At 45.3% G+C, this 13712-nt stretch overlaps 1 protein-coding gene across 1 annotated transcript; it reads left to right on the top strand.

Moving 5' to 3' along the window:
- The first annotated feature begins 9007 nt into the window (after nucleotides 1-9007).
- LOC121838103 lies at nucleotides 9008-9731 on the top strand. Its single transcript, XM_042294171.1, has 4 exons — nucleotides 9008-9048; nucleotides 9112-9244; nucleotides 9413-9535; nucleotides 9723-9731. The coding sequence occupies exons 1-4, from the start codon at nucleotides 9008-9010 to the stop codon at nucleotides 9729-9731; spliced, it is 306 nt and encodes a 101-aa protein (XP_042150105.1).
- Nucleotides 9732-13712: the final 3981 nt, after the last annotated feature.

The following is a 13712-nucleotide window of genomic DNA, read 5'->3' as shown; positions in this document are numbered from 1 at the left end:
TCGCTTCAAAAACTTCTCGCTAAGGCCGTGGTGTCGTATCGGTATCCACGTCCACACTCTCACTCCCGGTCTAAAATGAACGCCATGTTGGCAGGGGTTTCTCCGGCTAGCGTCCAAACATCGTTGACCTAGAATCCGCTGGAGTGATAGCTGGTGCCCCTTCTTTTCTCGCAGACTGACCACCTGGACGTCTACGCTTTCGTCGTCAACGACCTCACGGGGCAACATCAAATCGACCATCGTCGCCCCTTCTTTGCCGTGGACCAGCTGAAATTGTGTCACTCCAGGCTCCAGGGGTTTCTCCAACTACCGTTATAAACAAACGTGACATACGGCAATACTTCATTCCACGTCTTGTGCTCCACGTTGACGTACATGAAAATCACATCAGTGAGGGTCTCGTTGAGCCGTTCCGTGAGCCGGTTGGCCTGCGGGTGGTACTCTCTGTTTCGTCGGTGGTTTCTCTGTCTCAGGCAAACTTCCCCAGTCAGCTGAGCCGTAAAGGCAGCTTCTTTGTCCGTAATCAGGAGTCGAGGGACGCCCTGACGTTGACGATAGACTGAATGATTATCTTGGCGATTTCCAGAGCTGTCCCGAATATGAGGGCTTTCGTCTCGGCGTGTCGGGTGAGACAATCCGCCGCAAGGACTATCCGACGGTTTTCCTGCCTCAACATTGAGAATGTGCCAAGTAGATCGATTCGGATCTGCTGGAACGGGGCGATCGGCGGTGCCATCAGTCAGTACACTTCTGCGGGCTTCGTTGGATGTTTCTTTTGACCTTTCTTACGTACTGGTAGACGGCCTTCGTGAGCTTGGGCCAGAAATACTTTCCGCCGATTCGTGCCAGTGTCCTCGTGCAGCCAAGACGTCCTGCGGTCGGGTTCTTGTGGCAGGCTTCTAAGATCTCCTGTCAGAGATCGGCTTAGATCACTAGGAGACACACCGTATGGTTGTCCCCGAAGTTATTTTTGTAAAGCACGCCTTGTCAGACGGCGAAGCTTGCCATAGCTTGTAAACAAAACGGGGGAAACTCTATTTCCCCCTCCCTCCAGATGGTCGATCAGTTCGCGCAGCTCAGGGTTGCCTCTTTATAGTGCGACCTTATCGTCGACGTTGACTGCGCCGAGAAAACTGTCCTCGTCGTCGCCGTCGTCGCCCGCGGGAGCAGACTCGACGGGATCCCTTGGCAAACAGTGACGTCACACGTTACTTTACTTGTTAAGTCATTATGGGAAACGTCCCATAATGCAACGCGCGGCTACGCCGACGCCGACGCCGACGCCCAAGACGCCGCTCTAGCCGGAGAAGAGCGCCTAAGAACAGCGCTCTAAAACACCCAAATCACTTCCAACTTGTACACCTTTTTCCGAGTCATGTGCGCAGTGACACGCAAGGGGGATGAGGGTATCCAGTTGAGTTCTCTTTCAGAGCCTCCACCACTCGTGGGCTCTGGCTGCGATTCACAAGCCGTTTTTGAAGATTGCTCTGAGCTGGTGTGTAGAGGGGGAGGGAGGGGAGGAAGAGCAAAGAGCTCGCATTTCCATAAGGAAGCTTGGCTGACGTAGTGGCACAGCAGGGTAAAACTTAGAGGAATAGTTTTTTTTTTCACATAAGTTTAATGGAGTAAATAAAACTGAATATAGTACAACACTGTCGATGGTAAGAAAATTGTTCACGCAGTTATTGATGTTGAAACGACAATAGTTATTAAACATAGCATCAGATTCAGCACATAATGCTACATCTTGCCAAGTTATTACATTATACCTATTGTTTACATTATACATTAGGTTATACATTATACACTACATTACATTATACCTTGGTTCCCATACCCGTCCAACCGAGGCTAAAATCGCGAAATATTTATGTTCTGTTCCTTGTTGTTACGCAACGGAACCGCCAAATTTCGCAAGAATGAGGTGTATATTTTTTTTTAATTTCTTGTGGTGAGATCAAGGATGTAAAAAAGTGAAAACTGCAAAATTTTTTGGAAGGTAAAATTGTTGCATTGCCCCTTTAAGCTGATTGTTTTTGTCATCTTTCCTTGCGTGACATTGGGGACGTTCCGCCACTATTATTAAGGAAACCTGAGTTGTCCTAAGCAATTGTCCTTTCAAGCCTAGTGCTCTTTAGAGGCTCGTTCAAATAGTTGCATTTGATTGCGTTAAGACTGTTTGCGTCAAGTTGTTGCTATGGCGACCCTTACGATATTTGAGCTTTCTTTATTTGACTCTTGAAGTGAGTTTGGTCACTCCAAAAGGCCAATGGCCCGTACGCGTAGGTCGGTGGCACGATGAAATGGAGTAGTAAAGACGTTATACTCAAACTCACACTAGCACACACATATAAATAAATGCACTTCACACAGGCTTCAAGAAGTTAGTCTTTATTAATTCCTCCCTTAGACATGCACGCATTGCCAGGTGTCAAGCAATGGCCAACGGTAATGCCACCGTCTTGCTCCCGATCCGCGATCCAGAGTACTAGAATAGAGATCAGTGACATGTAATCCATTCAGGTAGGACGTTGTGACGTAAGAGGAATAATCGGAAATCTCCTCTGCGTCGTGCAGAGGGTTAATAGCACTATGGTAAACAATAAGGAGGCCATATACTCAACTTACACTTATTCCCGCAAGACAAAAATTATGCGCTGAACTTATGTTACAGCTATAAGGGTCTTAATGTCTTATCCTGTAATCGTGATCTTCCCCTATTTGATCCCATATAAAGACGGACACGTTCCGCCCTGGTCAAAGGTGGTGGTCGAAGATTGGCATCCCTTTCTTTTGCAGCCCGAGTATTTTCGCGCCATTTCTGAACACTACGTGTGGGGTTTGCGGGCGCCATAGCCGAGCAACCGTCAAATTTCTTAAAGAAATTACATACTTGTAAGCCTTAATACTACTGATGAGCACCGGCTTGGCTTCGATAGTATATACCTAGTATGGCAGAGTGGGCTCTCTTATAAGCGACAACTCTCGCTCGGATCGACAAACGTAGTGCCGGGCTACGCCTCCGTGAAAGCTGCTCGGGAGGCTAAATTTAGCTGATTTAGTCAAGCGTGACGCGACAAGGGCGCCATTTGCGCACGCGACACATGCGTGATCGAGTAATGGCTTCTCTCCTTTACACAACCACGCCGAGGTAAGGCACACGGGTAGTAGGGTTGCGAAAATGTAAGCGATGTTATCCTTGCGCATTTTCGCTACATGCGGTTTAGCAGGTAACCCGGCCAGCAAAGGCTGAAAATTAAATACATATGTTTCACGTAATATAATGACACCACTCTGCGTTAATCTACAGTAGAGTCCACAGACTACTTTGTTCAGAGCGCACTCTTTCCTTTTTTTTTTTTGTTCGTAAGCGCGTGACAGTGCGTCTCCAAGCATGACCTCTTAACATTAACATTGCTACAACGGCATTTTGTTATCGCCTTTTTTTTTAGACAGAGCGTGTGCAGTGGGCATTGCGTTACGGGTACTATAAAAACACAATATACATCTGATAATTTTGTTCCCTACATTTTTCGTTTGTTTCGAAGCGCGTAAAAGATCGTCTCACTGCACGAAATCTTGGCTTTGACAGTTCTATAACAAAATATTGTTGTCGGCAATTTTTGTTTTTTTTTGTTTCCAGATACCGGATGCAGTGTGGGTGACTACTCGTTGATTAAACGACGGTTGAAAGGCCGACTGTTTATGACAACTAAGGTTTGCTTACTAATAGCGGCGCAACATTCGCATAATACGCGAAGAAAGGCTACAAAAACAATCAGCGGAAGGAGCCATGTGTGTTTCCCGAATGCATCGTTGTTTGTATTTAAAATATGTCGAAAACGGTTGCTTATAATTATGTATGAGAGCTTGCGGAGAAGATTGTTAGCGATCGTTTAACGTACATTTTATCTGACGATAGGCATAAAGGTACGCTAACACCTGGCAATTGTTACTTCATAATACCTCACACCATCATGTATTTGACATTCTTAATCATTTTTGCGATGCGAACACTCGCTTGATTGGTTCACTAATGAATTTCAGGGTACAGTATAGCGCGCTCGGTTCAATGTCTGCAGTCTTTCAGGTGTCTGCAGTCTTTCAGAAGAAAAACGGTTAAAATCAGTTAATTTGTTTAAATACAAGGGTTGGGACTTATTTGCGCAAAAAGCTGTCACAGAGAGAGTCACAGAGAGAGGGCGCGATATATTTGAAGAAGAAAAAAAGGCCGCCTGTATAGAAATAACTGAGCGCAGATTTGTCGATGGCGAAAAAGATTTGTTTTCAGTGATTCCCGAAGCCTATATCGACGGAGCGCATCTGTTCGAACAAATAAGGATATCTCTACATAGGTCCAGGAAGTGTTACCCAGCATTCGACTTTGGCCAAACTTTTCGAAGTCTGTTCCCTTGCCCTTTTTTCATTTGAAAAAGCTGTGAATGTATAAGTTTTTCAGAACGATGTAATCAGACGTCTATATCACAAATAAATTATTTTATAAGGGCAATATTCTAAAATTTTGTTAACGGGTACTTTAGCAGGGCTGATAATTATGCCAGTGTTGTAATCAGCCTAGATAGCATGACCGAAATAGACTTTGGAGTGCTTAATTTTAGTAATAAACTAGGCCGAGAGAAAATTGTGTCTTTGTATAGATTCTCCGCATCGTTATAAATGTATTTCCAGTGTGCGAATTTCGGAAAACAATGATGTCCAGAAACATCAAAGAGTGAGCAGTGAACTTGCGAGTTCATCTGTTCTCAGAGATTCGGTATTTTGTAACCCTTGCGAAACATCTTATATGTATAAGAAATTTATTGGTCAAAGAAACCCACACAATCAAATAATATCAAATACAAACATGGAATAACGTTATAAGACAATATAATGCAATATCCGAATATATGAGAAGTTTTGAGACACATTGTCATTCTATGTTGTTATAGGTTTCTTCAGTGCTCTTACTTGAATTTTTAAGATGACACGTTTTTTAATGGACTAAGAAATATACGTATCAGATAAATCACTCGGATAAGCAAGTTGTAGACCTGCTTTTTCGATTTAAAAGGGTGGATTTGTCTCTGAATTTGTTTATTTTTTGCATCGTTTTCGGCAGTATATAATGCTAACCCTCTCAGTGCATTTCTTTATTCGTGTTGTCTCCAAATTTAGCCAAAATTAGCGATGAACGTATTCAGTCACGCATCAAGGTTTCTTGCAAAATTTCCCGCCATTGGTGCTCCGAACCACATCACGGTTCTGTAAGCGGCTCAGTGCCGCTTTTTGAGTGGTTCTGTGCTACAGAGAAAACATTTGTATCACAAAATTAAGAAAAAAAACTGCATAAAACATCCGTTTAGTCGCGTGCAAGTTGAAACCGATCCAAACCAAATGGCCAACATGCCAAATAGCAGCGTCCCCAGCGGTTCATGTGCACTCTGGGAGCAGGATACTGTGGACAGGTAGTTTCGGTTTGGATTTGACCGGCTTGTGCATATGTCGTCTGCTATCCTCGCCACAGCGCCATTGCTCACGTCGTCATTGATAGCTGCACACTTACGCACGATGCAGAAAGTACGCTTTTATTCTCGTCGCTACAGATTAGGCACTGCGAAAAACTAAACAACAGACCGATCTCAGCAGCCAGTTTGACTACGCCACCGCTGCCGCAATGCATCGAGGGAGCTTCAGTCTTTCTGCACGTGCGACAATCTCGCTGGACCTCTGCGCGTGTAGAGCACGAGACGCCACGAACCCTCTCGCGCACTACCATTTGCCTCTAGCACGGTGCCTCCAGTGAACTAAAGTTATGGCGGCGTCACGCATGCGCCGAACGCTTGGTGGGATCGGTCTATTACAAATTTGCTGGCACGTGGGGCGAGCGAAGACGCCGACCGGGTGAAGGAACGCAGATTGATAAAACCCGAACGCCGTGCCAGCTCAGTGCCTGCATTCAATTGCAACTTCGAAAACCGCGTGTAAACTAGCGCCTCATCACACTTTTTGACGGTTCGCAGAAATCGGTTTCTAAAAGTATCGCGGTGGTATTTACTGCAAAGACGCCCGGAGGTGGGGCATTAATTAATTGATAGCAAAAAAACAGAATCTGCGAAGTAAAAAAAAATAGAAAATAAAAACCGGTTTTGTTTAGAACAAAATTATGGCTAAACCTTTTTTCTCCAAAATAATAAAATCAAAATCCTTATGGGCTATCCTGGCGCTTCCCTTACGAAAATGGCAGATCTGGACTTATATAAAAAAACAAAACAAATATGGATATATAAAAAATTTTGCAGCTCTTTCCATATCAAGCACATCAGTTTATATAAGCCTTATCTAGCCAGATCTGCCCAATTTTTTATATATCCATATCTGGGTCTGCCAAATAGGGGTATATCCGCCTGCCATATCAGGGTGTTTCTTTTATTCTTGTATATTTGTTCTTTAAAAAGTTATGGAAGCTACACTTATGCGGTTTCTGCGAGTGAGTTATACGCCCAGGAGGACATTACATGGGGGGCTAATCTTTGTGATTACCCGTCTAATTAATTAAAATTTACTAATTAACTTTTCAATTAATGAAAATAGACATACGGTTCCAATACGAAGCTTGCTGGGCGTCGTCCAAAATCCCTAAATCAGTCATTTTCAGAAAGTCTCTGGGTGCGTGAGAAGCGCTCTAATGTTACCATTCGTGGAGCAGGTATAAGGCTAGCGGTTTCGGTAGGGCGCCGGGTGTGTTCAGTTAAGATCCAGCACGCGAGTCCGGTTCGCATTTTTGTTTTTCTTCATATTTTTACATGTTACTCCCCAATATGTGGAGGAAACGAAATCACAAATGTTTTCTAAAAAAAAAAAACAAGATTCTCTAAAGAAAAAAAAAACATGACTACCCCTAGACGGCAACGCCGTTTTCGGGCTCTGTCTGTTCTGTCAAGTTTGACTGCATGTAATAGGCAAACTAAAAATACAAAAAAACTGAATATTTTTCGGGAAGCAGGGGATTATAGTTACTACATTCTTGATCGTTTACAGCATTCTTCAAATTATATATCGCGCGTGCGAAATCCACAAATGCGGCTGCTTTAACGCTTTGACCCCATTTTTGTGACTCGTTATATAGTTATATCTTAAGGATATTAAATTGAAACGTTTTTCATATTTCCTTCCTAAGCGTGTCTTTTATCGAGTAATAAATTGCTGCTCTAGTGTATAATGCCAAATATGTACAGCGCTTCAAAAATATTTGAAATTAAAAAGTTCCGCAACTTCAACGTAGAATTAAAAAAAAAGAAAAAAGTGAAAGCCGTTTACAACTCCCTGTAACGCCGAATTAGAGCGCAGCTCTTGAGGGGGAGGAGGGAAGGGTACTGGGAGGGGTGAAGCGACCTGGGGGGGTCACGTGACCTTGGGGGGTCGTGACCTTGAGGGGTCATGTGACGATGCCGATGATGTCATTAGTGACGTCACTGATGACGTCATCAGTGACGATGATGATGCGGACTCCGATGACGTCATCCGTGATGATAACAATGACGATGTGGATGCAGTTGACGTCATCAGTGATGTCACTGGTGACGTCATCAGTGATGATGACGATGACGATGCGGATGCCGGTGAGGTCATCAGTGACGTCACTGATGACGTCATCAGGGATGATGACGACGATGCGGATGCCGGTAACGTCATCTGGGAGGTCACGTGACCTCGGGGGGGGGGGGGGTGTCACGTGACCTCGGGGGGTGTCACGTGACTTCGGGGGGTCACGTGACCTCAGGGGGTCACGTGACCTCGGGGGTATCACGTGACCTCGGGGTGTCACGTGACTTGGCAGTGTCACGTGACTTGGGGGTCACGTGACCCTGGGGAGGGGTCACGTGACCTCTGGGGAAGGGTCACGTGACCTTGGGGTGACCTTGGGGGTCACGTGACCTTGGGGTGACCTTGGGGGTCGTGTGACCTTGGGGTGACCTTGGTTACGCCGACGCCGACGCCAACGGCGACGGCGACGGCGACGGCGACGCCGCTCAAGCCGGGAACGGGCCCCTAAGAGCTGCACTCTAAAACGTCTTCGATCTTTTTAAAATTTGGAGGAATCACTCTCCCCTACACCCTCGTGAAAGTCCGTTAAAAACATGTTGCATCATTTTGTTTCCGTCAAAAGTACAGCGCTTTGAAATGTACCTCCACACGTGGACATGTTTGCCCAAGGTCACGGCCGCAGTGTGGCCGCCTTCAATTTTTTTGTTTAGAAATGCTCATAAGGTCCTATTTTTTTCCTTGTGCACAAGTTCGAATCATACATCTGGACCGCTCTAAATGCATGTATAAAGTACAAGTAGCTCAGGAAAGCGGTTCGAAGCATCGAAGATGCGAACTAACCCCCCATTCACACTGGAAGCGGATCCGCGTTCGCGAAGCGGTTGCGAAAGCGGTTGTATAAAGATCCAGTGCAATTGCACGCGCATTTGATGTCATCGTGTGCGCGTGCAATTGTACTGAATCCTTATACAACCGCGTTCGCAACCGCTTTGCGAACGCGGATCCGCTTCCATTGTGAATGAGCCCTAAGACGAGCCCGCCCTTCGCACTTAATTGTTGCATACGCCACTGCACGGTCGCGCGAACTGAAACACAACCACCCGCACGAGACACTAGTGTCGATAGAAAGAAAGAGCATATGTAACCTGCCACGTATTACGTCCGTGCTCGCCGTGTATAGCGAACACGACCTATTGAGCCCAGACAACGTCGGATGCAACCGGATTCGCCGGGTCACGCGACCGCACGGTCGCGCGAACTTAAACATAAATACCTAGAACGAAACGATATACAACACCTGGGCTCGCGAAATAAGCCTCAGAGCTGAACATAACACCTCGGTGGGATTGAGGATCAGGACATTTGCTACATCTTTAGGTAACTGTTTTAATAAATCGATGGCACGTTGGCTTGTCCACTCGTTTCGGCTGTCTCTTGATGCGTCGTCTGTCATTGTTGTAAAATGAATAAAAATGCATTGACACTCAACATGTTCAAGCAGCGGTTATGAAATAGTGAAACACAGCCTCCGCAACCTTGTGCGCACAAGATTTACTGAGCGCTCAGTAAATCTTGTGCGCACAAGGTTGTGGAGGCTGTGCAGGCGCAGGTGTCTAGATTGTTAGCGGGAGGATACAGAAGAGAGCTTGTGGACGTTGTGGCCTCGAGGGGTTTGCAGCGTTTGGCGGGTACGGCCAGAGTAAAAGGAAAAATGAACAATGTAGTTTGCATGCCCATTTTCGATTCGGTGTCCCATAATTTGAAGGCTCTTGCAAAAAAATTCAACGTAACGGTGGTTTTCAGACCAGACTTTAGACTCAGTAGACTAACCCCATTCACGGGAGGGGTGAACGGGTGCCCAAAAAAACACAGAAATAGAGAAGTCAAGTATCGGGAGGGGGTGGTTTATGGTATACCATTGACATGTGGTTTCACTTACGTTGGCCAAACAGGAAGATGTGTAAACGATCGGTTATTAGAGCACAAAAGGGCAGTAGAATTGATTGTTCAGAATTCAGAAATAGCCAGACATGTTGAGGAGTGCAACGGGTGCAACCTGGAGTGGGTCGGAACAGAAATTATCTACAGTGAAAAAGATGCGACTAAAAGGATATTAAGGGAGACCATTAGAATAGGGAGTATTGGGAACTGTATAAGCGATCCTTCCGTTTCTTTAGACAACCTAACCTGGTCATATATCTGAAACGGAGTTTCCGTCTCCATGACAGGTTAGATCCAGCCGAAAGGTTAAGTAAAAATGATCTGTTTTGGGTCGGGGTTTCCTTTTTTTTTTAAGGCATTGGAAGGAGACATGAATAAAGGGAAGGGGGGAGGGAGGTTTTTGGAAAAGTCGGAGGTAAGTAAGTACAAAAACAAAACGAGCGTGTTGGTAAAAGTAAATAAACATGAGGAAGTACATAGAAGGGGGACGGACGGATAGCGGCACTAACTTTGAGGCTTTGAGATTACATGGCGGCGCATATTTGGCTCAGCGGGCGGGCTTCCACATGTGTTTTCGAGGTTCGTGTTTACGTCTGCAACTGTAAAGGGAGGGGGGGGGGACGGGTAGGGGGTATATCTGAGTGGTGTGCTTGTGCACGATTCGACGGCGGGGGGCAAGGAAGCGTTGCGAGGAAGTGGGAGATTAGCAGTGGTGGCAGTGGCGGGTGACAAGTCAACTGCGTGGACATTCTCGTGGACGCTGTGGCGCCTAGCGTGTGGGCATGTATGTGTGTGCGAGGAGGGCTGCTGACGTGGACTGGACGGGAGGAAGCGGCTTGATCTTCGGGACTGTGGATGTCGGTTGGGGCACCGTGGGGGCTCGCCTTTTTAAACGAGTGTCTGACAAATAAACCTTCAGCTGTGTTTGAGACGTTGTGTTGTGTTCGTCCCCTTCTGTGTTCCTGAGTCTCGGGTTTTATTATTATGAATCATCACCAGCGCGCTTGTTTTTTAAGTATTATCGCGCGATAGAGTTTGTTTTTGGCTATAGTTTTGTTTTTTTCTTTCGCAGCTAGGGTTCGCCATAGTAAAGTATATTTCTTCTCCTCCTTTTTGTGGGTTTAAGGTTGGGAGCTTCTTGGTTATGTGATGTGCCGGTTAATTTTGGATAGTGCGGGGATATATTAAAGGGACCATGAAATGACTTTTTTACTTTTTCCACATAACTGTTACAATAAACCGTCAATGTTCACTGAATGCCGAACAGGCATCCGTTTTCGTCTCGGTTTATTAACTTCTACACAAAAAATTAATGAAATATCGACTTTTTCTTGACCGCAAAACAAGCCGTGACGTACGATGTTTCCGGAACCGGAAGTACTCTCTGCAGTAGGAGATGGGAGCGTTAGCGAGTTGGGGTGCGCCGGTGGGTTTTACTGCGCCGATGTCACCGACGTATTTTCTGAATCGGCGCCTCTCATCGCCGCATCGCAGCTGAACGAAATTCAATGAGATACGTTGCGCTACAGCGACAGCATGGGACTAGTCCCATACGCCGGTATGCCTGTTGGGAAGTGCAGATGGGAACAATTTGCCGCGGCGTTTTTCGCGGTCTCGGAGATGCAGGAGCGAGCCGACGTTAAAAAAGATACGTTTCAACTGTCAGCAAGAGCCACGTAAATACCTGTTCACACTCGGAGCGGACGCGCGCGTTTGATGAAGTGCTGTATTCGCGCTGTTGGTAAGCGCTTCGGGACCGATCTTTTACAATTGCAACTCGATACTGACGCGACACTCGGCAAAGAAAGGTTGGACCGGTATTGCACGAACTGTTACAGCTCGACAGTGACGTGCAGTCTGTCAGAATAAAAATGGCATACCAATAACAAAGTGTACATACCGTGCTACGAAGGTAATCCATAAAGCGTTTATTTCAGCTCTATATCACAGAAAACACGGAGAGGATCGACGAGGGTCCCTTTTCGACGAGTGTTCGTCAACACTGCCTCGGAAAACAAGGGGAAGAGACTGACCTCACCTCTTAACCTAAAATTGAGGTCAGCGATCAAACTATAATACGGAAGGGTCCACAAGGGTAGCGCGGGCATATTCCATTCAGTACGCCAGCCGGTCGTAGGCAGACGGTCTTGCGACGAAGGAACGCTGCGCCGAGTCGGAGTGCCTGCTAGGCCTATATTCTGAGAGTTTCGTCGGAGCGGGATTCGCGGCTGTTGTCGCTCTTCTCGGGTGTTTGTGGATCCAGCGTTCTTGTTCGTCGTGGTTTGTTTTAAGTACATTTCTTTCTTGCTCCTTGAAGTCGGCACGCGCGAGATGAACACGTAGAAAAATAAACGTTCAGTCAGTCAGAGTTTTGAGAGGAAGGAAACCAAAGGAAATAACCGAAATAACCATTCTGAACTTGGCCCTGCCCTACTGCGCACGCGCAGTAGTTGCTTCGTTTACCACACGATAGATGGCGCTTGGCTCTCAACATTATCAAATTTGGCAATTTTCGCCACACATCTCTAATTATGCTACAAAATGTGGATCTGAATATTATTTAACAAAACTTTTAGGAAACATTCGCCGGCTATTTATTGTTTACGATCGCGGTGCTGGTGAGGTAGGCTCTTACCCAATAGGCGATGTGAATTCGGCTGACGTGCACCGATTCTGCGTATGCATCGTAGTGAAAAGGCAGAGCTTTCGAAGGAAAGAAGTCGCAAAAGAGTCCAGTTTTCTTTTAAAAGTTCTATAGCAAATAATTTTTTTTGGCTCCCTAGTCTTGTGTTTTTGTGTTCCTTTTCACACCTTTTACGACGTGCGGTGGATGAAATTCGATTTTAAAATCATTTTATGGTCCCTTTAATATAAATGTTTAGGTTACAATCGGTTGGTGTTACGAAAAGCGTCTTTTATGGCCTGCGATCGCGCCCAGTCTGTTGCTTCCAGGCGTCCCATGGATCGCCGCCCGGCTGTTCCCTCCCGGCGTCTCCGGTTGCATCCGCCGTTGTTTTGGCTCAATACGCACGTAATACACGGCAGGTTATATATGTACTTTCTTTCTATCGACCCTAGAGTCTCGTTTGGTGGTTGTGTTTCAGTTCGCGCGACCGTGCAGCGGCATATGCAACAATTATGCACGAGGGGCGGGCTCGTCTTAGTTCGTATCTTCGATCTTCGAACTGCTGTCCTGAGCTACGTGCACTCTATACATGCATTTAGAGCGGTCCGCATGTAGAATTCGAACTTGTGGACAAGTAAAAAACAGGACATTATAAGAAGTTATAAACCAAAAAAAAAAATGGAAGGCGGCCACACTGCGGCCGTGACCATGTGCGAACATGTCCACGTGGGGAGGTACATTTCAAAGCGCTGTACGTTTGACGGAATCACAATTATGCAACATGTTTTTAACGGACTTTTACGAGGGTGTAGAGGAGAGTGATTCCTACAAATTTTAAAAAGATCGAAGATGTTTTTTTTTTCTTTTTTTTTAATTGCATTTTGCAGTTGCGAAACTTTTCAATTTCGAATATGTTTGAAGCGCTGTATATATTTTGCATTATACACTAGAGCAGCAATTTCTTTTTCGATGAGAGACACGTTTAGGAAGAACATATGAAAAAAGTTTCAGTTTAATATCCTTAACATATAACGATATAGCGAGTCACAAAATGGGTTCAAAACGTTAAAACGCGTGCCTAATTCACATTTGTGAATTTGGCACGCACGATATATAATTTTTAGAACACTGTAAACCTTCAGGAATGTAGTAACTATAATCCCTGCTTCCTGAAAAATATTCAGTTTTTTGGTATTTTTAGTTTGCCTATTACATGCAGTCAAACTTGACAGAACAGACAAAACCCGAAAACGGCGTTGCCGTCTTGGGAAAGTCATGTTTTTTTTTCTTTTAGAGATCCTTGTTATTTTTAGAAAACATTTGTGATTTCGTTCCCTCCACATATTGGGGAGTAAGGTATAAAAATATGAAGAAAAACAAAAATCTGAACCGGACTCGCGTGTTCGATCTTATCTGAACACACATCTCTTATCTACAGCCTTGTGCCTGGTCCACGAGTGGTACCTTCAGCGCACTACTGCGCTTCACACGCGCTCAAAGTCTTTCTTAAAATTACTGGTTTAAGGGTTTTGGATGACGCTCAGCAAGTTTCTATTTGAAACGATATGTCTATTTTCACTAATTAAAAGTTAATTAATGA

The sequence above is a fragment of the Ixodes scapularis genome, unplaced genomic scaffold (genome assembly GCF_016920785.2).
Source record: "Ixodes scapularis isolate PalLabHiFi unplaced genomic scaffold, ASM1692078v2 PGA_scaffold5__190_contigs__length_132052651, whole genome shotgun sequence".
Classification (NCBI taxonomy): Eukaryota; Metazoa; Arthropoda; class Arachnida; order Ixodida; family Ixodidae; genus Ixodes; species Ixodes scapularis.
This window is presented reverse-complemented; position numbering and strand designations above follow the sequence as displayed.